General features: G+C 43.7%; 2 protein-coding genes across 4 annotated transcripts in view; one reads left to right on the forward strand and one right to left on the reverse strand.

Moving 5' to 3' along the window:
• Positions 1 to 768: 768 nt before the first annotated feature.
• Positions 769 to 10,333, reverse strand: CENPL (centromere protein L). Its single transcript, XM_077824363.1, has 5 exons — positions 10,273 to 10,333; positions 5,147 to 5,323; positions 4,711 to 4,962; positions 3,242 to 3,784; positions 769 to 1,098 (listed from the first exon to the last, which is right to left on the reverse strand). Exons 1-5 carry the CDS (start codon positions 10,309 to 10,311, stop codon positions 1,027 to 1,029), a joined length of 1,083 nt encoding a protein of 360 aa, XP_077680489.1. The 5' UTR covers positions 10,312 to 10,333; the 3' UTR covers positions 769 to 1,026.
• A 114-nt stretch (positions 10,334 to 10,447) lies between these two features.
• DARS2 (aspartyl-tRNA synthetase 2, mitochondrial) overlaps positions 10,448 to 26,629 on the forward strand; it is a 33,736-nt gene continuing 17,554 nt past the window's right edge. Inside the window, exons 1-8 of one of the 3 annotated variants that reach the window (XM_077824222.1) lie at positions 10,448 to 10,548; positions 14,099 to 14,283; positions 15,784 to 15,883; positions 16,990 to 17,056; positions 17,613 to 17,714; positions 20,482 to 20,577; positions 21,531 to 21,654; positions 22,340 to 22,386. In XM_077824222.1, coding sequence (XP_077680348.1) covers positions 14,157 to 14,283; positions 15,784 to 15,883; positions 16,990 to 17,056; positions 17,613 to 17,714; positions 20,482 to 20,577; positions 21,531 to 21,654; positions 22,340 to 22,386 — 663 coding nt within the window. In that variant the 5' untranslated portion in view covers positions 10,448 to 10,548; positions 14,099 to 14,156. Of the gene's footprint in view, positions 10,549 to 10,736; positions 10,771 to 13,479; positions 13,500 to 14,098; positions 14,284 to 15,783; positions 15,884 to 16,989; positions 17,057 to 17,612; positions 17,715 to 20,481; positions 20,578 to 21,530; positions 21,655 to 22,339; positions 22,387 to 26,629 lie in introns of those variants that run through there. The other 2 variants (XM_077824224.1, XM_077824223.1) reach the window with 2 other exon arrangements.

Raw genomic sequence — 26,629 nt, forward strand, 5'->3', positions numbered from 1 at the left:
CGCAGATTGCGGCAGGTAAAATGCAGCTTGAGCAGAAGTCTGGTTTCACATTGATTTGGAGCCAGTACATTCAACAGCAAAATCAAGTAAGAGTGAAAGAGGTTGACACTCTTACTTGACTTTAGCTTCACTAATAAAGAAGGAGAGAAAAACCCTCTCTATGTACTCACAGTGGGGGGGGGGAATCTCATTTTACCTTACAACACTTTCATTTGTACAACTCAAACAGCTGTATTAAATGTAGCCAGTATCCCATTGTGTAGTTCAGGAAACAGAGGCATTGAGGCTAAGGGATTTGCTTTAGGTCACTAATAGCAGAGCTGGAAGCAGGAGGCTTTTCCTTCAAGTGCACTGATACCAAAGCCATACTGATTCTTCTGAATATCTCGCTGTTCACTCAACAAACATAGGGGAGTGCTTTTGAACCTTGCAGAAATTAATCCCAACAGACAGACTTTTCTGCCCTATATTACATGCACCACCCTCCTGCACTACTGTGTTACCATCTAGGCCAGTGGTTCTCAACTTATTTACCATTGTGGGCTGCTTATGCGTTGTGAGTCACATCCACACAATATATATACTACCTGTATGGCCCTGAGGATGTCACATGGGTCACAGCTCTGTGCTGATTGAGAACCACTGATCTAAGCTATGCAGCAGGAGCAGTGTTCCAGCTCATGCCTGATCCTTTAAATGATACTTAAAAAACCCATTACAAAATGTTACTTTATTGATGTGACATTTTTATTATAGCAAAATGTGCATCTATAATTTTCCTCCTGTGGCCCTCTTTGCTTCATTACTAGTTGTGGATTTCAGTCCAGGAACCAATGAGGTCAAATGAAACTAATATGCTTTCACTTCATGGACTGGAGTTTTGTGAGGCTAAAAAAATCTGCAGGAAAGCCAGCTTTCTGTAGTCAGTGTCTCTCAAACATGAATCTACTGCAGATAGACTTAATGTGATCCAAGCAGAGCATCTGTAATAAGTTTCTTAGGACAGCAGGTATAGAGTACAAGGTTTCATTGTATCTGTGAGATTGCCAGCTCTGTCAGCAGCGTCAACACTCCTATTAGGTGCTTGCTATGTAGGATCTGCAAGAAAACCATTAGTTGTAGTCAGAACAGAAATACAATAAGCTATTTAAATCACTGATTGCTATTTAAATGTGTAGAACACACACTGACAACTGCTGAGGGGAGTGAAGGATTTGCACTATGGGTTAATCTCATCACCATGCTACTTTCCCTGTTTCTTTGCAGGACTCCTGTTGAGTGTACACAAGGCCTAGCGTCCTATCTCCTCCTCTCCTCTACATGGGCCCTTCTGATCTTCACTCCCATCCTGGGAAAAGATCAGCAGCTCAAGGGACACACTGCTCCTGCCTCCTCTTTAAAAGGGGGAGAGAGAAGTCCCAGCCACTCTGTCCCCTCACTTCTCCTTGGAAGAAGCACCAACAATTGGCCACTCTGCTCTTCCACTCTCCTGCCAACTCACTTTAGCAGTGATATCTGATGATCCCACAGAACTCTGTTATTCAGGCCATGTCTGACAAGTTATTATTGAACATTTATATTGCTGTAGTGCCTAAGGATCATAACCAGGTTGGGTCACATTGTGTTGAGTACTGTACAAATTAGTATTACCTGCCCTAAAGAGTTAAAATCATAGAATATCAGGGTTGGAAGGGATCTCAGGAGGTCATCTAGTCCAACCCTCTGCTCAAAGCAGGACTAATCCCCAATTAAATCATCCCAGCCAGGGCTTTGTCAAGCCTGACCTTAAACATCTAAGGAAGGAGATTCTACCACCTCCCTAGGTAACTCATTTCAGTGTTTCACCACCCTCCTAGTGAGAAAGTTTTTCCTAATATCCAACCTAAGCCTCCCCCACTGCAACTTGAGACCATTACTCCTTGTCCTGTCCTCTTCTACCACTGAGACTAGTCTAGAACCATCCTCTTTGGAACCACCTCTCAGGTAGTTGAAAGCAGCTATCAAATCCCCCCTCATTCTTCTCTTCTGCAGACTAAACAATCCCAGTTCCCTCAGCCTCTCCTCAGAAGTCATGTGTTCCAGACCCCTAATCATTTTTGTTGCCCTTCACTGGACTCTCTCCAATTTATCCACATCCTTAGAGTTCACATTCTAAAAAGTCTAAAAAGGTCTCCTGTGCATTTTCCTACCCACTAAATGAGGCAGGGCTCCTATAGTCAATTGTTAAATACGCCAAGCAGCCATGAAATGAGAAAGATACCTCTTAAGATTGGCAGCACCCATTTGGCAGCTTCCAACTTTAAAACCTATTTCTTTAGCTATGTTGCTAGCACTTCAGATCATTATAAATGAATCAATTTTTAGTATGGTTTTCTTTTAACTTTTCATTTTCCAGCATGGACAGTGAAAATGCACTAGTCATTACCATGTTATGTCTCAATCCCAACATTGTGCTAGCACCTAAATGTAAGGCTGAGATTTTTGTCATGGATATTTTTAGTAAAAGTCATGGACAGGTCACGGCCAATAAAGAAAAATTCAAGGAAGCCCATGACCTGTCCATGACTTACTAAAAATATCCATGACAAAATGGGCAGCTCAGCTGCGGGGTCCCCACACCACCCGCAGCAGCTAGGCAGCTGCAGGGGCCCATGCTGAGCTCTGGGGACCCCTGCTACCCAGGAGCTGCAGGGTACCCCCATCATCCGGGGGGGGGACCCTGCAGGTCCCTGCCCCGGGGCTGAAGTCATGTAGGTCGCTGAAAGTCACAGATTCCGTGACTTCTGCGACCTCCGTGAAAAAATCATAGCCTTACACATAAATACATGGGGATTTTCTTTTAAAAAAAAGTTTTAATATCAAAAAAGTCAATTGTAGTTTCTAGTGGCTGTAGGTTTTGTATAAGTTTGGGATTTTTAAATCCAAATTTTAGCCAAAATGAGTCAAGGGCTGTCTTTGTTCTGTGCTTGTACAGCAGTCAACACAATGCCTGGGAGGTCTACCACAATACAAAATGTTGACTGAACAACTACCAGATGTGCTGTGGAACCCACTGGAAACTAGTTATGTCTGGTAGAGGCTGAAATTTTTAAATTGATTGGGGGGGGGGGGGAAATCAGTTACGAGAATCAAGTAGCCTCCAACTTTAGGGACAGCTCTTTCTGGCCAGGTAGCACTATTTTAATTATACTGGCTAGAACAGCATTAATCAAAACCTCATAGTTGGAATTCAATTTAGTACCTTTATATTCCCATCACAGTGTGCTGATGCTATAGATGTAGAGACTTTCACAAGTCTTGTGGCTGACAAGTGGATCTTAAAGTGTCTATAGAAGTGAGAGTAAAGGCAGTCCATAAATAAATTCACTTCTTCTTGAGTAACCTCCCCAGGAGTTTTTTGCACTGTGTCCCATAAGGCTTTTGCATCCTCAGGGTGTATGGCATATGAAATGTCCAGAGACTGGGGAATGCAGGGCACAGAGAAAACAAGTTCTGTTGCAGCCATATAACTGTCCACTTTGCACCCAGTCCACATAGCAGCCATCCAGGCAAGGTTGAGTGGGCTGATGGTTAAACGACTGAAATAACAGTCAAAGGTCTTCTGAAACCAACTACCAACTATGGCTGTGTAACTCTCTGCCCCATTTGCAAGGAACAAAGATAAACAGGTAAAATCTTCTGGTACACTCTCCGAAAGATCATCTCCAGATATACAGCAGAACCAGCCTGACCACACCACTTTGTCTTCTGCGTTTTCAAATGGGAGCTGAGATCTTAATGCAATCTAAAAGAAAAAAATGTCTGCATTACATCTCCAAGTTCTAGAGTGCATTTGACAGTTCTTAGCCAGAGCGAAATGGATTCTAATAAGAATTGCTAAAGCACAAGAATTTTCCCCTGATATACTATTTTAATAGCAAGAGATCAGAAGGAATCAGCTCCAGATCAGTGGCTTGATTTTCAGAGGTGCTATATGGGTTTTGGTGCCCAATTTAAAGATTTTGGCCCAGCCAGAACCCTAAGTTTTGACACTGCATTGCACTAGTTTCTATGCCATTATACCACTTTAGATATCTTGACTGTTTAAAGACAGTTTTTGCAATTCATCTATTATGCCTATAGAGGGCCTGGCTCCTCCCACTGAAGGGAGTGGAAGTGTTGCTATTTACTTCAATGGGAATAGAAGCAACCCGTAAGTCTACATTAGTGCTGCTTAATGCAGCATTTGTATTGTGCATTAATTTTCCTACAATAATTGCAATACAAAATGTTGCACTTCAATAGCATCTTTCCTCTAAGGACCTCAGAGTGTTAATAGGCCTTAACTATGGCAGGGAAGTAGCACTACATCCATTTTACCAATGAAATTAAATGACCCATGCAAGATCCTACATCAAGTTGATGACAGAGGAGAACTGAAGAGTGTCAACTCCTACTTCTGTCCTCTAACTATAACAAAGATTTGTTCCCAAGTCTATGTTTGAACGGATCAGCAGTTTATGAAGAATTTTTATGAAGTTTATGAAGAGGGTGTTAAAAACAGACAAGAACCATATTGGTTAAAAGCAAAGAGATGCAAAAAAAGTTTGAACCACAGGATACATGAAAATTACCATAGTAACAGCCATAAATATTTTAACATGTTACAGTAAGGCAATTCAGAAGTGTTAAGACATCATTGCTATCAACAGTGCTAGCTGCAGCCCTTACCTGGACAAGGATTGCAGCCTGGTCCTGATCCGTACCTCTCAGTCCTAAAAGGGTGGACAAAATCACTTTGATACCAAGATCATTGCCCACTTCTACAGCAAGTCCTTTCTGCTTTTCAGTGGCAACAAAGGCACTCAGAAGTCTAGAATACTCCTTCAGATTACCATAAGAGAATTTGTACATGGGGGTCACGCTATACAAGGTCCATTGTTTGCGTAGAAGGAATGATATCTTCTGAGGATCCGCATTTTCCTAGAATCAAGAGAACAATATTCAGTTTTCTAGGCCTGCCCACAATTCCTGTAATGAAACTGAAGAAACACGTGCATCAATCAGGCTAATCAGTTTTTATTCTTATTTATATAAGATGTGACAGCTGATTTAAGATATGAATAGACACATTTTCTTTAGTTATATTAAACTACAAAAAGCTCACCTGCAGTAAAGATGTTTGTGGAATTATTCTCCTAGTTGGGCTCTGACCACACAGGGTGTGTGTCCTGGTGAACGTCAAACCTCTTGAGAAACGAGTAGTATTTGTAAAGTTGATTCCAGTCTCTGCAGTTTTTCTTCCTAAACGGGTCATGCCCCCAGAATCAGGAGTATCCACATCCTATACATGAAAAGAGCCCAAAGACTGAAAACTTGCTATAGTCGGGTGGAGTGATTTAAATGATTAATTTAAGTCAATTAAGTATCTGCAGATCATTGAGTCTGATCACACTGAGCCTTTGTAAAACTAATTCAAATTGATAAACTAAATTATAATTGGTTTCTTTCTAATTCAAATGCCCACTATGGTAGAGTCTCTTATTTGAATTTTACAGAACTGCTATAGACAAGAGACAAATATTTAATATTTATTAATAAATATGAAAATTAAGGTGGTGTTCCTGCAGACTCTTGAGCAAATGCATAACTTTACTCACATTAAAGGAACTAATGTACTTAAAGTTTAGCTCAGACGCTTATGCACATGCTTAAGTTATAGTTTTATTTAAAAAGATATTAATAGCATGAAATCAAACACTGAAGCAATTTTGTTTTGAATTGACAATAAAAAGTTTATTAGAGAGACTGCATACAATGAAAAGTTTAGACTTGCAATTGATGAACCCAGTTATTACAAATTGTTTTATAAACAGGCCAAAATGTTCAAAAATGGGAGCCTAGAAAATTAAGCTTCTAAGCCCATGCTTCATGGTGAAATTTTCAGAAGCAACCAAGTAATTTAGAACCACAAATCCCATCGACTTCAATCTGCAAACCCTGATGGAGGAATATAGCCTGGTTGAAGCATTCAGCTTTCTTGAGTCAAAGTTCAGCATATGATTTTTGCAGATGACACTAAACTGCTCAAGATAGTTAAGACCAAAGCAGACTGTGAAGAACTTCAAAAAGATCTCACAAAACGAAGTGATTGGGCAACAAAATAGCAACTGAAATTTAACATGGATAAATGTAAAGTAATGTACATTGGAAAAAATAACTCCAACTATACATACAATATGATGGGGGCTAATTTAGCTACAACTAATCAGGAGAGAGATCTTGGAGTCATTGTGGATAGTTCTCTGAAGACGTCCACGCAGTGTGCAGCGGCAGTCAAAAAAGCAAACGGGATGGTAGGAATCATTAAAAAGGGGATAGAGAATAAGTTGAATATCTTATTGCCCTTATATAAATCCATTTTACACCCACATCTTGAATACTGCATACAGATGTGGTCCCCTCATCTCAAAAAAGATATACTGGCATTAGAAAAAGTTCAGAGAAGGGCAACTAAAATGATTAGGGGGTTGGAACGGTCCCATCTGAGGAGAAATTAAAGAGGCTAGGACTTTTCAGCTTGGAAAAGAGGAGACTAAGGGGGGGGATATGATAGTGGTATATAAAATCATGAATGGTGTGGAGAAAGTGAATAAGGAAAAGTTATTTACTTGTTCCCATAATATAAGAACTAGGGGCCACCAAATGAAATTAATGGGCAGCAGGTTTAAAACAAATAAAAGGAAGTTCTTCACTCAGCACACAGTCAACCTGTGGAACTTCTTGTCTGAGGAAGTTGTGAAGGCTAGGACTATAACAGGGTTTAAAAGAGAGGTGGATAAATTCATGGAGGTTAAGTCCATTAATGGCTATTAGCCAGGATGGGTAAGGAATGGTGTCCCTAGCCTCTGTCAGAGGGTGAAGATGGATGGCAGGAAAGAGATCACTTGATCATTACCTGTTAGGTTCACTCCCTCTGGGGCACCTGGCATTAGCCACTGTCGGTAGACAGGATACTGGGCTGGATGGACCTTTGGTCTGACCCATATGGCCATTCTTATGCTCTTATGTATGTTCACATGGGAAGGTGGTGCTGGCTGTAAATATAACATTGGCTAGTTGCTTATCAAGGTTGTTACAAGTCCCTGGGCTTTGTTCAGCATAAAGGAACATTTTAAATGAGAGAAACTTTTTAGTAGAAAGAAATCTACATAAAGTCTACTAAGAATTAGGAAACTAACAAAACAAATACAAAATATTCACCTTTGCAATTTGACTACAAAATGGGATGGAAGAACTAGCAATATGCACATACAAATATTTGATTTAAATTCAATAAATTGATCTGTTTTCAAAAATAACCATTTAAAAGTTAAAAACCATGTTTTTATCCACCTTGGCTAAAGTAGAGATTGAAAGTTTATTTTAATGTAAGAGCATTTCCGAGGATCAAAGTACTAGACACAGTTAATAAATTGTAAAAGCTGTTTCAACATAGAAATCCTTGCTTTCCCCACAAACAGCAAGTAGGAACCACCGCCTCAACAATCAGAGTAACAGCCGTGTTAGTCTGTATTCGCAAAAAGAAAAGGAGTCCTTGTGGCACCTTAGAGACTAACCAATTTATTTGAGCATGAGCTTTCGTGAGCTACAGCTCACTTCATCATCATGATGAAGTGAGCTGTAGCTCACGAAAGCTCATGCTCAAATAAATTGGTTAGTCTCTAAGGTGCCACAAGGACTCCTTTTCTTTTCGCCTCAACAATATTTACCTTCATAAAATATACTAAGGCACGCAATTGTATGACGATACTCTCACAGATCAAATACAACATAAGGAACAAAGCCACAGCCTAAATGCCTTCTGTCACGAGCCGGTCCTGTCCCAGACTCCCAGTGTTGGACGACACTGGTCTGTTCTGTGGGGATGGACTCTTCTGCTGGAGAATTTCCAGGCAACAAACCTCTTACCCCCTGGGCTTCTAGTCTAACAGTGGATCAGAATCAATGGCACTGCTGGTATCAGACTCATTCTTCTACCGGAGTAGAACAGTTCTACACTGATGGCCCTTGGCTACTCTGCCACAGCTTCCCAAACATAGGGCAGGTCTACACTTAAAACGCTGCATCAGTGTAGCGCTAAAGTGAAGATGCTCCTATGCTGACGGGAGGGAACTCTCCCTTAGGTGTAATTAATCCACCCCCCCGAGAGGTGGTAGCTATGTGGATGGAAGAAGCTATCCCATTGACAAAGCAGTGTCTACATGGGGGTGTTAAGGTTGGTATAACTCAAGAGTTTCTCAAATGCACCTTTTCTTGCAGCCACAGCCTCCTGGGCAGTGATGGGGGGGTGGGGGGAAGTAATGCAGCAGCCCCTCCCTTGGGGCCACCAGCAGGGGCTGGTCTCTGTCCCCTACAAGAGACACAAACACTGTAGAAGCAGGCAGCCAGCGTGGGTTCCCCACCTTCCTGGGGGCGGTGGGGCTTGGGCCTCAGTCCTTGGGTGGCAGTCTCTGGGCATGTGGCAGCAGGCTCCATCCCTCAGGCACAGGGCTTTAGACTCCCGCCCTTGTCTTCCCTCCCACCCCCATCCTCCTGGCTCTCACTGACTCCCATCACCCCTGGGCCCCCTACCCACCTCCCCATCCAGGCCTTAATTTGTTCCCCAGCTTGCCAGTGCTGAGTACAAGTCTGCTGTGAAAAGTGATATTGCTAACATCACTTTTCATAGCCTCCCAGCTAGCTAGCAAGTCTGCTGTGAAAAATTACATTAATATACAAATATCACTTTTCACAGTAGCAGACTTACAAGCTAGCAAGTCTTTAAAAAAAAAAAAAAAAAGCAACCAAAAAAGCAAAACATGCAAAGCACCTTATTTATGTTTCTATTCTGTTTAGGTCCAGTAAAGAATAGAGACAATTGTACATTATTTTTAATTGAGTCTGCAAAAAAACCAGCCCCCTACACAAATAAATTATAATGATTTGGACATGTATAAATGCATATTTATTTGCTTTTCCTAAAATTAATTAAGTATTTTAGGAAAAATTGCTAGAGTGGCCACCAGCAAGAGTTGGTGGCCGCACTCTGAGGCCACACAAAAATTTGTTGTGAGAACCCCTGATATAACTACATCATTCACACACCCCTGAACAATGTAGTTACACTAACATCAGTCTGTATTTATGTAGACCTGGCCATAAATTCTTCACCTGGGGTATGACTACTACACTACAAGCACCACAGTTCTAGCTACAAGAAAAGGAGGACTTGTGGCACCTTAGAGACTAACAAATTTATCTGAGCATGAGCTTTTGTGAGCTACAGCTCACTTCATCGGATGCATTCCCAGCTATGCCACTGTAATTCAGACACTTACTAGAGTGAGGAAGGCATTTTCCCCATCACTGTAGCAAATCCATTGGCCTAGCAGTACCTACAGTGGCGCTTAGGTCGGCTTAAATCTCTTTGGAGTGTGCATGTTCTCACCCTTAAGTGAAATCGCTAGATCAACCTCAGTTTTAGATGCAGACCAGGGTGTTGGTGTCAAGTACCTGCTACAACAACAAATGCTCAAAGCCACTCTGAAAGTTACATTCAGAGGGGAGGTGGAAATGTTCCCAAACCCAACATGTCCCCAAACTGGCACACCTTCAACCACCCTAGCAACGAAAAGTTTCCTACATAACTCCCCCCACCTCCTTTTCCAATGTACTGAAGTCAGCTTAACGTTAATGCCTGTGAAAGATCTTGTAAACTATGCCCTCCTTCCAGTCTGCCCTGGGTTGTAAGCTGGGCGGGGGGGGGCGCTCTGTCCCCTCCGTGTCTGTTACAGGCCCCAGCACGCTGCAAGGGGAAGATTTTACACAGCAGCACATCCAGGGTGGGCAGATGCTCCAGCCGCTGCACGCGTTCGCGGCCGGTTCGCAGCTGGCTGCCTTAGGATGGGTGGGGGGGGAGCCTGGTGCCTCCCCAGCGCGGGGCCGGTGTAACGACACGAACAGCTCCCTCTCCCAGGTCCCTACGTCGCACCTGGCCCAGCCGGACAGCGGCTGATGGGGCCCTGTCATGCCGCACGGGGCGGGCAGAGGCGGCCGCTAGGGGGGTAGTGCCCCCGGGTGGCTCCCCCGATCCCCGGGCTCATCAGTCACGATCCCCGGTAGGAGATCGGCCCCCCACGTCAGCCAGCTCAGCTGCACGAGCAGCCCGCCGCCAGCGCCCCAGCTCCCGCTACCGGACAGTGGGGAAAACGTCATTCTCCGTACGTTAGACGCAGGGCGGCGGGCTCTCACCTGCCGCCGCCAGAGACTAGGCCGCCCCGATCGCCTCATTGCAGACTCAGCTCTCGCGCGCTCCGCCAAGATCATTTGAATCCGCTTCCCGGCAGCCCCTGCGGCAGGGACACCCACGCGCGTGAGCCTGAGCCTGGAATCCCGTCACGTGATGCACAACTGCTCCGTCGCCATGTTTAGTGCGGGCGGGGAGGTGCCTCATCAAACGTGATGACTGGGTGCGACGGTGGCCGGTTAGGGACAGTTGGCGAGATTCGCGCTGTCCCGATCCGTAAGGTAGGACCGAGACTGTGCGGAAAGAAAAGCGCGTGAGGCAGGGAGAGCGGCTGTCTGGGGGGGGGACTCGAAGCCAAGCCCCCGCCGCCAGCAGCAGGAAGAGGCTGGGGCTGAGGGCCGGCCGACGGAGCGAACACTCCAGTGCGGGGCGGGGTCTGTGCCGGGCTCGGGAGCCCGGACGCCTGGGTTCTCTCCCGGTTGGCTACCCTCGGAGAGCCGCAGGTTCGCGGGCACCTGTCCTCCCCGCTCCCCCGTAGCAGTTTGCAAACAAAAGGGGGCCGCCTGTCACCGTAAAATCGGGACAAGGCCCCTGCTGGGAGCGCGAGCAGCGGCCTGAGGGGCCCCAGCTTGGGCCGGCGGGCGGGCTGTGCTTCCGGGCAAGTTCCTGCCCCCGCCCCGGCGCTTGCTGGCACTGGCGTGTCGGCCCTGCAGCCCGGCCGGTGCATTCCCGGCCTCGCACGCTGGGCTGGAAACGGGGCAGTCCCCGGGGGGGCCTGGGGCTGAGCCGTGCCTAGAGTTGCCCCAGCTACGCGGGAGGGTGGGGGGGTGGCGTTCCCGGGTGCGCAGATGGCACCGGGCCTGCTTTGGTCTGGCCAACCCCACTGGAGCCACCTCACTCCTCTGCCCTCCAAAGTTTTGCCACTATGATCGTTAAAGTCCCCAGCGGGCCTCGTGGAGTCTGCATTGCTGGCTATTTTTAAATCAAGACTGGATGTTTTGCTAAAAGATCTGCTCTAGGAATTATTTTTCAGACGTTATCTGGTCTGTGTTATGCACAGACTACATGATCACAATGGTGCCTTCTGGGCTTGAATCGAGGAAAAAAGTGGCAAGGCCCTTCCCCGTTGTAGACACAGCTGTAGGAACTCTTATACCAGTATAGCTTATTCCAGATTACCAAAGTAAAATATGCTATATTAGTATAGAGTGTCCTATACAAGTATAACTGCATCTACATTAGGGCTTTTATCAGCATAACTATATTGGTAAAAAAAAATCACACCCATTACTGATATTAAAAAAACAACGAGGAGTCCTTGTGGCACCTTAGAGACTAACACATTTATTTGGGCATAAGCTTTTGTGGGCTAGAACCCACTTCATCAGATGCATGAGTGAAAAATACAATAGTAAGTATATTTATATATAGTACATGAAAAGATAGGAGTTGCCTTACCAGGTTGTGGGGGGGTCAGTCTAACGAGACAATTCAATTAAGAGTAGAACACCAAGGGAGGAAAAATCACTTTTGTAGTGGTCGTGAGGGTGGCAAAGAGTTGACAAGAAGGTGTGAGTAACAGTAGGGGGAAATTAGTATGGTAAAATTAGGTTTTGTAATGACTCATCCACTCCCAGCCCTTTTCAGGGGCTCGTTCACCTGCACATCTACAATGTGATATATGCCATTATGTGCCAGCAATGCCCCTCTGCAATGTACATTGGCCAAACCAGACAGTCTCTATGCAAAAGAATAAAGGGACACAAATCTGACATCAGGAATTACAACATTCAAAAACCAGTAGGAGAACACTTCACTCAATAACAGACTTAAAAGTGGCAATTCTTGAATAAAAAAATTCAAAAACAGACTCCAACGTGAAACTGCAGAACTGGAATTAATTTGCAAACTGGACACCATCAAATTAGGCCTGAATAAAGACTGGATAAATCCTAAATATACCTGCTACTGTATTTTCCACTGCATGCATCTGATGAAGTGGGTTCTAACCCACGTAAGCTTATGCCCAAATAAATTTGTTAGTCTCTAAGGTGCCACAAGGACTCCTCATTGTTTTTTTAATATCAGTAATGGGTGTGATTTTTTTTTACCAATATAGTTATGCTGATAAAAGCCCTAATGTAGATGCAGTTATAATCAGCATAACTATATTGGTTAAAAAAAATCACACCCATTACTGATATTAAAAAAACAATGAGGAGTCCTTGTGGCACCTTAGAGACTAACAAATTTATTTGGGCATAAGCTTACGTGGGTTAGAACCCACTTCATCAGATGGGAGTGGAGTGGAGTGGAGTGGATGAGTCATTACAAAACCTAATTTTACCATACTAATTTCCCCCTACTGTTACTCACACCTTCTTGTCAACTCTTTGCCACCCTCACGACCACTACAAAAGTGATTTTTCCTCCCTTGGTGTTCTACTCTTAATTGAATTGTCTCGTTAGACTGACCCCCCCACAACCTGGTAAGGCAACTCCTATCTTTTCATGTACTATATATAAATATACTTACTATTGTATTTTTCACTCATGCATCTGATGAAGTGGGTTCTAGCCCACAAAAGCTTATGCCCAAATAAATGTGTTAGTCTCTAAGGTGCCACAAGGACTCCTTGTTGTTTTTGCTGATACAGACTAACACGGCTACCACTCTGATTACTGATATAGTTATGCTGGTAACATTTTAAAATGTACATCAGCCTAAGTCTGTTTTAAATCCCACCTTTAATTACTTATTGATAAGTTTGTGGGTAGGTGCTCTTATTTCAGATTGAGTGTCCTATTTTGATATAATGTAAAAAAAAATAAGTTATATAAAAATAGGAGACCCTTTAACTGAAATAAGAGTGTCTGTAAACCAACGTGCACTGGACTCAATAAGTTTACACACACACACCTTTAGTTTGGGACTATTTTGTATGTAGGTAAGGGCTGACTTTTTGCCCTGAAGAGTCTGATCATCTCTAGGGCATGTCTAGAGTAGACAGTTTTTGTACTGATTGAATTATATGGGGTTGGAAGCAAGAAAGTGGAGCCACTGCCATGTGACCTGACCTGCCTTCTTTCCAGACATCACCAGCAAGTGGTTTATAGACCTCCTTTTGAGATCTTCCTTGATGATGGAAGATGCCATACACATACAAAACATTAATATTATGCAGGCCTGAGGGAGACAGGAACTAGTGTGAATGACAGATGGGGAATAAAGGTGGAGTTTGTACATGTGATTATTATTTATATTACACTATTGATGCCCCATTGTGCTAATCACTGTACAAGTAGATTGTGAAGTAAGGGGCGGGGGTCCCGCGGGGCAGTTAAGGGACAGGGAGCAGGGGGCAGCTGGATGGGGCAGAGGTTCTGGGAGGGGGACAGTCAGGGTATGGGGGGGTTGGATAGGTGTGGGAGTCCCGGGGGGCCTGTTAAGGGGCGGGAGTGTGGATAGGGGCAGGGCAGTCAGGAGACAGGGAATGGGGGGGTTGGATGGGGGTGGGGCCCCGGGGGGGCAGTTGGGGGGGGGAGGAGCAGGGGGGTTGGATGGGGGGGGTCTTTAGGGGGGCAGGGGCCAGGCTGTTTGGGGAGGCACAACCTTCCCTACCCGGCCCTCCATACAGTTTTGGAACCCCAATGCGGCTCTCAGGTCAAAAAGTTTGTCCGCCTCTGCACTAGACCATGTGGACCCTTCGGGGAAATAAGGGCAGCTGGTCAGTCAAGGGAGAATTTGACACAAGTACTGATTGAAGAATAGAATCTGAGGGTTGCAAAGTGAAATTACTTTCCATGTTGTTTTTTCCTAAAACTGTCCAGAGTGTGGAAGATCCAGGACTGCCCTTCTGTTTCTGATCCCGCTGTTGTGGCCTGTAAGATGTCATTCCGCCACGGGCTGCGACTGCTGTACAGTCATCCGTGTCTGTTCTCTAGAGAACTAAACAGACCTTGGTGCAGATACGTTTCCAACAGTTTGACACTTAGCTCAGAGAAAAGAGCATCAGGTGAGCAGGGGTGGGGAGAAGTCTCCTGAATACAATATTTTATATTCGCATACTGAATTTACAAAAATAGGTTTTGTATCTTATTTGTCTTATCTTCAGCTTTGCTCCTATTCTGGGTGACAGAGCCTCTTATGGTAATCCAGACAGAAAGTTAAACGATCACTAACATGAGACATGTATTAGCACTTCCCCCTAGATATTTTTTAAATTTATATTTTAAAAAAGACCTTAACCCATTTATGCTCCTTACTTTTTGCACATTACTCCCACATGGGGCATGATCCAAAGCCAATTTTTGTGGCTTTCAAATCACATTTTCCTGTCTGAAAACCGGTTTTTCCCTTTCTCCTAACTGTAGTGTGAGGGACTTGGACAAACAGAGAAAAGTGACTGTGCCTGACATAAAAGTGAGGGAAATTTTTTTCCCCTCTAATAATTTTAAGGGTCTGTAACAATAATAGATGAAATGTTTTCAGGCAGGAATGTGCCTAAGTTGACAGTCTCCCTTTAACCTTCTAAAATACTATAAACTTTAAAACCCAAGAGCACTGTGTGAATGTTTAACAACCAGAGCGTGAAACTGACCAGTCTGGTTTTATTGTCTAAGGCCCTGGTGCAAAGCCAATTGAAATCAATAGGAAGACTCCCATTAACTTCAATGGGCTTTGGATCAGGCCTTTGCTAGCCTTGTATAAAGCAGACAGAGACTTTTTCAATTTTCCCTTATGTGGTTTTGTCAATACATTTAGACCTTGATCTAGTGCTGCTCTGTTCCTCAACCCCCAACACAGCTCGGCCAACGTGACTCAATAAATACCTGCAGCATCCTTTGCTATTTTTGTCCTGGGTCTTTTTTGAGAAGAAATTGGCAAATGTGGTGGATTATGCTTAAATGTCGTGTTAACCTCAAAGAGCGCCGTCCTGGAATTAGGATGAGAGATCAGCAAACCTGTTGTTACACTTTGCATAAGCAGATCATCAACCTAGGCTGCCAGAATTGGTATAAACAGGTTGTTTGACACAAGGTATGGCAAACATCACTGTTATGATTCTAAGAAAGCTGATTATGTTCACATATGGCCATGTTTCAATTGTGCCTCCCTAAAGTTGTCTCTGTTGTTTTCTTTGGGTATACAGTATTCTTTACAAACCATTTTAGGCAAGGAAATAGTATTTCTCTGCTATCCTTAAAGGCTGCTGGCTTCCACCCAAGAAGTCACTTTGGTGGTGGAAGAAATGATCTGCTTATATATGGCCATAAAACACACTCAGATTATTATTTTTATTTATTTGTATCACCATAATGCCTAGGAGTTCTAATCCTGGACCAGTACTCCATTGTCCTAAGCACTGTACAAACAAAAAACTCTGGGGGCAGGGACTGTCCTTTTTGTTGTGTGTTTGTACAGTGATCTTTGAATAAGATAGCACTTATTATTGTATACCTACATTAGCATTCATGCTCCCATTGAAACTGTTTTTCTGTGGCTTTGTCTCAAGATTTCAATAGCTTTGTGGCTCGGACCAACACTTGCGGAGAGTTGCGTTCTGCTCATGTGGGCCAAGAGGTCACCTTGTGTGGATGGATTCAGTACCAAAGGTAAATGCAGCCCACATGGATGGAGGAGAGGTTACATTGCTGGAGCCAAGGCAGCTCCTAGTACCTGATTCTTGGTTATGTTAACGGCCCTTTATACCACCCTGGCAGCATAAAGGGGCTTAAAAATGGGAGGAAACCCCTTCCTGAGAATATCCTCTGTGTAGGGTGGCTTCTTGGCCAGTGTAGAGAAACAGTTCTAAGTGCCCTGTGCCCAGACGTGGGTGTAGGGACAGGTCAGGGTCTGGCCGAAGTGCATGCACTATGGCTGTTCTCTGCTTCCTGGGCCTACTGAGGAGCTGCAGAAAGCACAGTGTAAATTAGAGTAGCTCTAAGGCTGCTTTATCTTATGCAGTGGTCAGGCAGGCCCCCTCATGGTCCCAGAAGAGGGGTTTAAAGTCACCTTTGCGCGCGCACATTCCTCCTAGCTCTGCCCCGTCTGAAGTGTTGGTATTGAACAATGAGATTCATGTCAGATTAGTATTTAAAACTTGCAAGGACCCAGAAGGGAGGTGGGACTGGAAGCTATGGACAGGCTTCCTTATGTCCATTGGCTTTCACCGTATCCAGTGAAGCTCTCTGTGGGGGAGGCTGAGGAGCTTCAGTTGTTTTTCCTACCATATTGAGAGCAGCATCCTGTTTAATCAGTCAGAGGGGATTCCCTCCTACTAGCTCCCTCTTGTAAAGTGGAGAGAATTATACTTTTCTCCTTTGTAAAGTTCTCTGAGATCTACAGGTGAAAAGTGCTATAGGAGATCTTGCTAGTAGTAGAACAGAGCATGTTCAGTACCAAGGGGCTGTAAATGTTATGTTGTGTATTCAAAACTCTTATTCTTCATGGACGAGTGTTCACATTCAAGCACTGCTGTTATCGTTTTTTATAGTCTGGTTTGATACTTGAATCTAATCCAAATTAAAGATTTGTTTCATCCCTGATTTCCAAAGTGAGTAAAGTGATTCCTAGATTCATGTTGTTTCTAAAATGCTTTGAGATGAAAGCCACAATATCCCCAGAAATACAAGATATTAACATAGGCTTTGGCTTAGAAAGCAAAAAGATTGAATCCTGCGAGAAACAACTCTTTCCATTTTGTTTTCATCATGTTCAGACAGGGCCTGTTCCTGGTTCTGAGGGACTTCCAGGGGCTGACACAAATCATTATTCCACAGGATGAGGTAAGAGCTGCCAAGGTATGAGTCTCTAGATTTTTTGCTTTAAAGGCTTGTTGTCCCCCATGGTGTCAAGGGCAGAATGAAGAAACTGAATTTATATTACATATTTCAGTCTACTCTGATTTATGTACATCATCTGTGGCCCTCAGTCTCCTGACAGATTGCTAGCGTAGCCCCGGGTTGGGCAAAAAGTGAGCACTCCTGAAGTAAAGCAAAAGAACTGTGATTACTAAAGCTTTTAGCTGAGCTAGAGACCTAACTTGGAGTGAGCTGTGCTCAGAATGTAAGATTTCTTAGATTGTAAGATCTTTGGAAAAGGGGCATCTTTTTGTTCTGTCTGTATACAGCACTTAGCATAGTGAGGTTCTGGTCCATGACTGGGGTTCCCAGATGCTACTGCAATACAAGTAGTAATAATGTCATGCAACTCGTTTATAAAGAATGATCTTTACATTTTGTCTGAGAGGGGGCCATAAAGAAAACAGAAAAGCATCCAAGCATGGCACAGTCTGCAATGTGACTTCAGTTTCCATGACATCTCAGTATTTTCTTCCTGCAGGCACATTCCCATGTTAAGAAGGTCTTGTATGATGCCCCTCTGGAATCTGTTGTGAGGGTAACTGGGACGGTCATCTCTCGGCCCCCAGGGCAGAAGAACCCGGTTAGTGCTTTGAAATCGTCCTGGGATTTTCTAGAGTTTGGCACTTTGGTAAAGTGCACTGAATTTAGCACAGAGATTTGGCAGGTGGATTCATGCTGCACACGTTGTGTCATTGCTTTGCCATTAGCAAGCTTGTTTTCTCCAAGGTATGATAATCCATCTTGGAGTGATGTGAAAGAATTGTGAATACAGTGAAATAAAAATAACTGCTATGGCATGCACCTTCCAGGAACTTCAAAGCACTTCACAAACACTAATGAATGAAGTCAAACAATACTCCTTTGACAACTACTGGTCACCATTAAAAAAGGCTAGACTTTACCATCCATGCTTTTGGTTTTCTAGTCTAAATATAAGAAATGCTATAGTGCTTCTGCAGTAATTTTTTACCATTTTTACTCATGCCTGCTGTAGGTAAGTTTAATTAGCTCCTTTTTATAGATCAAGAAGCTGAAGCCTGGAGGTTAATGGCCTGATGGTTCAGAGGTGTTCCATACCCACAGCTCTCTTTGTCAGAAGCTTTAAGTGACTCTTCCAAGACCATACACCACCAGTCATTGGCAGGACTGAGTACAGTACCCAGGAGTTCGAATGCCCAGTCCACTTCTCTAACCACTAGATGCTACCACAAAGTATGCCAGCTCTGAGCTCCACAGTTATCTTTTTTTTTAAGACACGTATTGGAAACTTGAATGTGTTCTTCTCTGGTTAGTAAAAGGTGTTCCACTCTGTCCTGCAAGATGGGAAGGAATGGATAACAGAGTTTAGTGGTCTTTATTGTGGCCGCAATGATAGATGGGAGAAAAACTCAAGTCTACCTTAGAATTCAAGTGGGAACTCTACTTATGGAAACTAGTGTAACCTTTATGGTCCCTGGGTATCATGGGAGGCAATTCATTTACCAATGAGCTGAACCATAGCTCTCCTCCACATTAAAGGTTAAGGGCCTGATACTGCCAGCATTTATCGATTCATAGCTTATTAATCCATATGGGACACTGATCATCTAGTCTGACCTTCTGTATAACACAGGCCATAGAATTTTCCTGAATTAATGCTGGTTTGAACAAGAGCATATCTTTTAGAAAAACATCCCATCTTGATTTTAAAATTGCCAGTGATGGAGAATCCTCCACTACCCTTTGTAAGTTGTTCCAGTGGGTAGTTACCCTCACTGTTAAAAGTGTGCATCGAATTTCTAGTTTGAACTTTTCTGGCTTCAACTTCTAGCCATTGGATCTTGTTATACCTTTGTCTGCTAGACCTTCCATATCAAATTTCTGTTCCCCATGTGTAGGTACTTACAGATCATGATCAAGTCACCATTTAACCTTCTTTTTGTTAAATTATATAGATTGAGCTCCTTGAGTTTATCACTATAAAGTATGTTTTTTCAATTGTTTAATCATTCTTATGGCTCTTCTCTAAACATTCTCCAATTTATCAACATCCTTCTTGAATTTTTTACACAGGTTTCCAGCAGTGGTCGCACCAGTGTCAAATGCCTTCCTACTCTTGTATGCAATTCCCCTGTTTATACATCAGTGAACCTGAAGAGATTACTCTTGTGCATAAAGTTAAGCATGGGCATGAGTGTTGGCAGGATCAGGCCCTAACTCTTGTCTTGTAGTTCGTACATGTCATGGGGGAGAGCAGGTTATGGGCAAGAAAGCAGGTTCACTTCTAATAGGGATGGATACGCTACTGAAGGAGAGTGAGACCCAGTGTGTCTTAAATAGGAACTGATTGGCCTTAACCTGCCAATGAATATTGAGGAAGATTTGGAGAAACTGATCATTAAGAGACATTCTCTGCCCTATGCTGTAAGGGGTCAGACTGGATAATCATAAGCATTCTTTCTAGCCTGAAAATCCATTAACCTAGTGTCATAAATATAAAGGGAAGGGTAACCACCTTTCTTTATACAATGCTATAAAATCCCTCCTGGCCAGAGGCAAAACCCTTTCACCTGTAAAGGGTTAAGAAGCGAAGGTAACCTTGCTGGCACCTGACCCAAAATGACCAATGAGCGGACAAGATACTTTCAAATCTGGTGCGGGGGGAACAAAGGGTTCTCTCTGTCTGTGTGATGCTTTTGCCGGAAACAGTTCAGAAATGCAAGCCTTCCAACTCCTGTTAAGTTAGTAAGTAATCTAGCTAGAAAATGCGTTAGATTTTCTTTTGTTTAATGGCTGGTAAAATAAGCTGTGCTGGAGGGAATGTATATTCCTGTTTTTGTGTCTTTTTGTAACTTAAGGTTTTGCCTAGAGGGATTCTCTATGTTTTGAATCTGATTACCCTGTAAGGTATTTACCATCCTGATTTTACAGAGGTGATTCTTTTACCTTTTCTTTAATTAAAATTCTTCTTTTAAGAGCCTGATTGATTTTTCATTGTTCTTAAGATCCAAGGGTTTGGGTCTGCGTTCACCTGTACCAATTGGTGAGGATTATTATCAAGCCTTCCCCAGGAAAGGGGGTGTAGGGCTTGCGGGGATATTTTGGGGGAAGATGTCTCCAAGTGGTCTTTTTCCCTGTTCTTTGTTTAAAACACTTGGTGGTGGCAGCATACTGTTCAAGGACAAGGCAAAGTTTGTACCTTGGGGAAGTTTTTAACCTAAGCTGGTAAGAATAAGCTTATGGGGTCTTTCATGCGGGTCCCCACATTTATGCCCTAGAGTTCAGAGTGGGGAAGGAACCTTGACACCTAGAAAGAAACTTGTCCAAGTATTTTGCCCAGTGTTCAAATCTATTTTTCTCTGTTTCAGAGAATGCCGACAGGCGACATTGAAGTGAATGTGAAGACAGCTGAGGTCCTGAATTCCTGCAAGAAGCTGCCCTTTGAAATTAAAGACTTTATCAAGGTGGCTGCCTGCCTTTGGCATTAAGCACTGGCTCTTCAGAAGAGTTAGAATTTGCCATGCTGAATTGCAGAGCAGTGTCATTGCACTGTTGTAGGGCATTCTCTTCTTACTCCCACCTTCTGTGCTCTGGGGAAAGAGTTGTTCACAATGGAACATGCCTAGAGTGAACTCTGACAGTGAAATTGTAATACTGTAATAGCTAAGTAGAATGTAATGCCTAAATCTGCTCTGTGCTTTGGGTTTAAAAATATAATGACAGTAAGAATTGGTGGTATTATGGGAACAAGGAAAATCTGGGCTCATGTCCATCTTTTGTGATTGTGAAACAGGAGGACTAGTGTGTTTAAAAGTTAAGGTATATAGCCTCACCCAGGCATACAGGCAGCTAGCAAGAGGCTATATCCGTCCAGGACAGTAAGATCAATCAGACTGATGGTTAGGTATATCGTACATCACTGATTATTGTGTCCTTTCTCTTCCCTATGAAATGTGGACCAGTGGATAGGGGTTGGGACCAGCATTCAAGAGAACAGGGCTCTATATCCTCTGTGCCACTGGTTCACTATGTGACTCTGGGCAACTCACACAATGTCTTGTATCTCAGTTTTCTCCATCTGTAAAATTAGTTTAGTAATGCTTGCTCACCTTTGCAAAATGCTTTGAGACCTATGATTGAAAACATCCTACAAGTCCCAAGTAGGATTATTATGATCTGTTGCTGCCAAGTGAAAAGTGAGCATTCCGGAATATAGAGCTTACAGCATGCAGCTCCTGTCACAGTTAGAGTCAAAGTGTGACCTAGATAACTAATGCTCTTCCACATAGGTGATGAGTTACTGGCAGTAATGCAGGGTCCTATGTTTGCTTCCACCTTTCCATTGTGGTCTTTGAAGAAGCTTTTATGGACATCTGGTTTGGCTTTTGCTCTTTAATCACAATCCTTTTCTCTTCAGAAATCTGAGGCCTTGCGCATGCAGTATCGCTATTTGGACTTGCGCAGCTTCCAGATGCAACATAACCTGCGGCTGAGATCGCAGATGGTTATGAAAATGCGGGAGTACCTCTGTAATCTCCATGGTAAGAGAAATGCATCTAGTTCTTAGCACTTTATCATCTTTTTCTTTTCTTCTTGTTCTTGCTATCTGCTCTACTACTGCCTGACATGCTAGGGGAGAGGTGCTGGGCAAAGTGCTGCCCTGACATGGCTCTATATCCCAGGAACATACCATGGGGTGGGATACTGGGATGTCTAAAGAGCACAGTGGCTCTAAGTCCCTTATCATGCCACAGATGATCATTTTTGAATGAGCAGTATCTATACAATAAATGTTAAGGCTAAGATTTTAAAAAGTGATTAGTGATATTTGGGCATCTCAGTTTTTGGGTGTCTTTCTTTATATGCCTTTATAAGGGCCTAATTTTCAGAGGCAGGTGCTCATCTTAAACTTACTGGTCACTTTTGCAAAATTTTAGCCTAATTGTTCAGAGTAGCCAATGGAAATATAAGCAACTATGGCAGGGGAGGCTGAGAACTAGTCGTGATAGGAATGGTGGGTGCTCAGCACCCTTCAGGATCAGGCTGTGCCTGCATAAGTAGTCCTTAGTCATCCTGAGAAAAAAAATCAAATGAGTCTGTATATGACTGAGGAACTGCATGCTCTGCCAGACTACCTCAAGCTGATTAACCACAGTCTCCAACTAACTTGTCTGAAACCAACATTCTCAGCATATTCAATGTTTGAAGCTTATGGTTGTTTTTTAGGGTTTGTGGACGTAGAAACTCCAACACTATTTAAGAGAACTCCAGGGGTATGTATAGTCATTCATCTGGGCCTCCTGCAATAATATAGACTACTTATTTGCTCATGTGTCCCTGTCTGCCCCTCTGCCTTTATTTCTGTCATGTGTTACTACTTAACTGTTTACCTGCCAGTCAGGGGCATCATTTCAGAAAATTCCAGGTGTGGGAGGCAGGCACAGTCGTGTCAGCATATAGAACATTATATGTGATTATATTGTATACTGTGAAGTCGGGGGGTGGCAAACCAACGTGTTGAGGGGGAACTGCCTCCCTTGCCCCTCAGCAAATGTTGCTTCTGCTGCCAGTTACTAATATGTCAAATGGGTCCTTTTGAGGCATGAGGGGGTGGATAGGACAAAGTGAGAACTATAAGATAGGTCAGTTAGAGGACAGAGCATAGATCCTTACACCATTCATTACTCAGCTAGCAGTCTCTACCATCACATTATTATTTAACAAAATAAAAATCCAGAATATAAAATTGGAAATTAAATAGCCTTAAATGGGAATACACCTCTACCTCGATATGACGCGATCCGATATAACATGAATTTGGATACAACGCAGTAAAGCAAAAAATGGTTTTCTGTCTCATTTGCAACATTGGTTCTCAAACTGGGGGTCGCGACCTGGTTATGTGGGGGGTCGCAAGCCCTGACCCCAGCGCCGGGCTGTGAGCCCCGACCGCGACGCATAGCTGCGAGCCCCGACCCTTGTGTTGAGCTGTGGGGCTACGAGCTCCGACCCCAGCGCGCGGCTGTGAGTCCTGACCCTGACCCCTGCACTGGGCTGTGAGCCTCGACCCCGGTGCTGGGCTGCGAGCCCCAACCCCAGTTCACGTCCCCGGGCTTGATGTGAAGGACGACATCAGATGCGCCCTTTCTAAAACAACACCAAGAATAAAACTTCTTGTCAAATACTGTATTAATAATGGAAATGCTCAAGCTCAAAGCATGTTCGATATAACGCAGTTTCACCTATAATGCAGTAAGATTTTTTGGCTCTCTAGAACCGCGTTATATCGGGGTATAGGTGTACTACTATAGTGACTTACACAAGAGATACATGCCAATAGAATGCAGTGCTTGGAGGATGGGTGTTTTCTGGAATATGATCCTCGAAAAACAGAATTCAGAGTCAACAAATGCATTGCACTGCAAGAAAGTAGTTTTGTTCTTTAATGATATTAAAAGATTCTGAGTCAAAACATGGGTTAGATGGCCTTCTTAAATGCATATAATTGGATAGCATGTTATTGTAGAAGTGATGAAGACAATTCTTTGGGATGGTTAAGACTAAATAGGAGAAAGTTTTATCAAATATACGGAAGGGAACCATCCAGTCCTGGCTGAGTAGATTCAACAAGCTGTACACAGGACATTTTCTTCTCAAACTTCTAGGGGGTGCTGGTTTTTAAGTTCTAATTTATGTACACATTTGTAAATGTTCAGTCCAGCCTCACACAACAGATTTTAGCCATTTGTGGAAACCCACACCACAAGCATTAACAAAAGTCCACCCAGTTTCTGCACCATATAAACCTAGGCCAGACTGTGTGAGTCCTTCAGGAGTAAGTTTGTCAGAGCTTGCGTCATTTTTTTCTGCAAGGCAGAAGCCAGGTTGTTGGTCCTGGATCTAGCTCTGGTCGCACTGAGCTCAACACAGAGCTGCCTTTTACGTGCTGGCATAGAAGTCAGGCTGTAGCAGAAGCAAAGATAGCGAGGGTCTGTCCAAAGCCCATTGAATGCAATAGAAAGACTCCCGTTGACATGAGTGGGCTTTGGATTAGGCCCTTACAGGGGAATGATTTACCACAATGACTAGAGAATTCTGAGTACAGCCTGAGGTTCTGTTATGCTCATTTTCCTTTGTACATCTCATCCTTAACCAATGTGCTAACCTCTCCTGAGTAGCCATACTAGGGTCAATGCTGCATTGACTATTTCAGCTTATTAACTTCTTGCCTAGGCAGGCCATGTCAGTGAATCCCACGAAAGAGATAGGAGTGATTAACTATTGAATTAGAAAATGAATGAATATAATGGGTTTGTAAATATTTTTCTCTTCTCTTTGAGGGGTTCCTTTGTATTTTCAGAGCCCAGTTCTCAGTTCCTCCCATTTTAATCAATTGTTAACTTGCCAATCAAAGCTGAACCCCAGTCATTAGCCTTCTGCCAGAGGACAGGAATCTTTTCGGAGCCCCCTGATGCAACTCCTTAAGTGACAAGAAGGGTCAGTGTAGAAAACACTAGGCATTTCCTCCCTTTGAGGCTGACCAAACTGTGGCTGCCAATCCCTGGTGATCCTTGGAATGTGACACCAGAACTGGGATTCACACCCACATTGTACACGTGCCAGTTCAAAGTCCTAAGTGCCTAGCCACCAGGGCTGGCCCCAGATTTCAGTAGTGATGATTAGAATAGTATTTTTCTTAGTTTTGCAAAAGACCTCAGCTCGCCCATTTCTAGCTACTGTTTGTAGCCTGTTCCTGCATCTGAGGTTTGGTCACCTGAGAAAACAGTGGCTGGAGTTTCCACTTAGCTCTGTCTTGAGAGACAGGCAACCTGCCAGGAGCCGAAAAAAGAACCAGCTTGTCAGCTCCCCCAGTATGCAGGGATGGGTATTCGTCCTGATGACGTAGAATTGAGGACAAGATAGTGACGCGCCCAACATTCCCCTCTCAGAGCCTGGATGCTGGGCCAGAGTCAGAGGGAATTTGCATGGTGGTGTACGAGTTTCCTGTTGGTAAGTTGTTGTAACTGACCTGCTGAGAGGACAGAAAGCCAAAATTGCAGCAGAACAACAAGCAACAGGAGGGTGTAAGGAGCTGTAAGGTACGTGGGGTGGGCAGTTGTTTTATCTCATCCCCTCCTATTGGTGGTTGTTTCTGCCACAACCACCCCCTCCATTGCCTAACTTGCACCAAATTAAAGTGAAACCTACGCCATCATGTGCATCACCTCTGAGTATGGTCGATCGTCATCTCAAAATATATTCACCTGTCAGGAAAGTTCAGAGACCTGAAGCTTCAGGCAGTTTTAATGGAAGGGATTTCTAGCTAGTAACCGTGGTGCAGACTATTTTGAAACAATAGGGGTGGGTGTGTAATATGGAGAGAGAGCATGAGATCAATGTCCCCTCTGGTCCAGTTTCCTCTCCACAATAGTTACTAATGCCAGATGTCTCAGTGGAAGGGTCAGCCTCTAACAGAGAGGCCAAGTAGATGGGATGGATTTATAAAGAAAACAGGTGCAGATAGGGTAAAGAGAATAGAATGTATTAATCCTTCCCTGCGCCTTGGAAAATGGCACCAAAACCCCCCAATACAACAAAGGTCACTGTGAAATACAACATAAGGATCTTAGCCCAAAGTAACATGGGAATATAGGACTGGAAAAGACCTCCTGGACCATCAAGTCCAGTCCCTTACTATCACAGACAATGCTGTCATACAATCAATCCAATTCATAAATTTATCAAGCTTCATTTTAAAGCTAGTTAGATGGTTTGCCTCCACTATTCTGATTGAAAGGCTGTTCCAGAACCTCATTCCTCTGATGGTTAGAAACGTAACATGAAGTTCACCCACAAACTCTGAACCAGAGCTTCCCTGGCTGGCCACCATCTCCTGAGGCTTATAACTTTTAACCCATTTGGTGTGCCTCAGGTTCCTATCTTTCCAGCAAGATTTGGCTAATCTGGCTTTTTGGTCATTGGCAGCCACCAAGAGTCGCTTATACATGGGCAGCTGCATTTGCCTATTTCTCCTTTTCCTAGTTTTCTGTGGGAGGATAAAAGAAAAAAAAAAACGCTGCTGCTATTAACAAAAAGAAGAAAGAAAACAAAGAGCGCAACCCCTTTCACTCTGCATTCATATCCCATCCGCCCATACCACGCAGAGAACCTGGTACAGGAAAAATAGCTAAGGGGTGGGGTTAGGGGGAAGAACCAGAGAGGTAGACCATCCTGTCCTGTCCCCCCACACCCTGCTGTTGCCTAGTGTACCTAATTCTTCAGTTCTGTACCCTGCGAGGAGATATCCTCCTCACTCCATCCAGCTGGTGAGGATCTTATGCCCCATTAGCACCAACTTTTGTAATTTGATCCTAATTAGCATAAAACCACAGGTGCTGTTCTTATTCATAGGGGGCTTGACAAAAAGCTCTTTGAAGTCCGTGGAAAGTCTGCCATTGACTTCAGCTGGCTTTTGGTCAGGTTCATAATTGTTTAGTTCTCTTTTGAAACTTACTA

This window comes from Eretmochelys imbricata, chromosome 8 (assembly GCF_965152235.1).
Source record: "Eretmochelys imbricata isolate rEreImb1 chromosome 8, rEreImb1.hap1, whole genome shotgun sequence".
In the NCBI taxonomy this organism is placed as follows: Eukaryota; Metazoa; Chordata; order Testudines; family Cheloniidae; genus Eretmochelys; species Eretmochelys imbricata.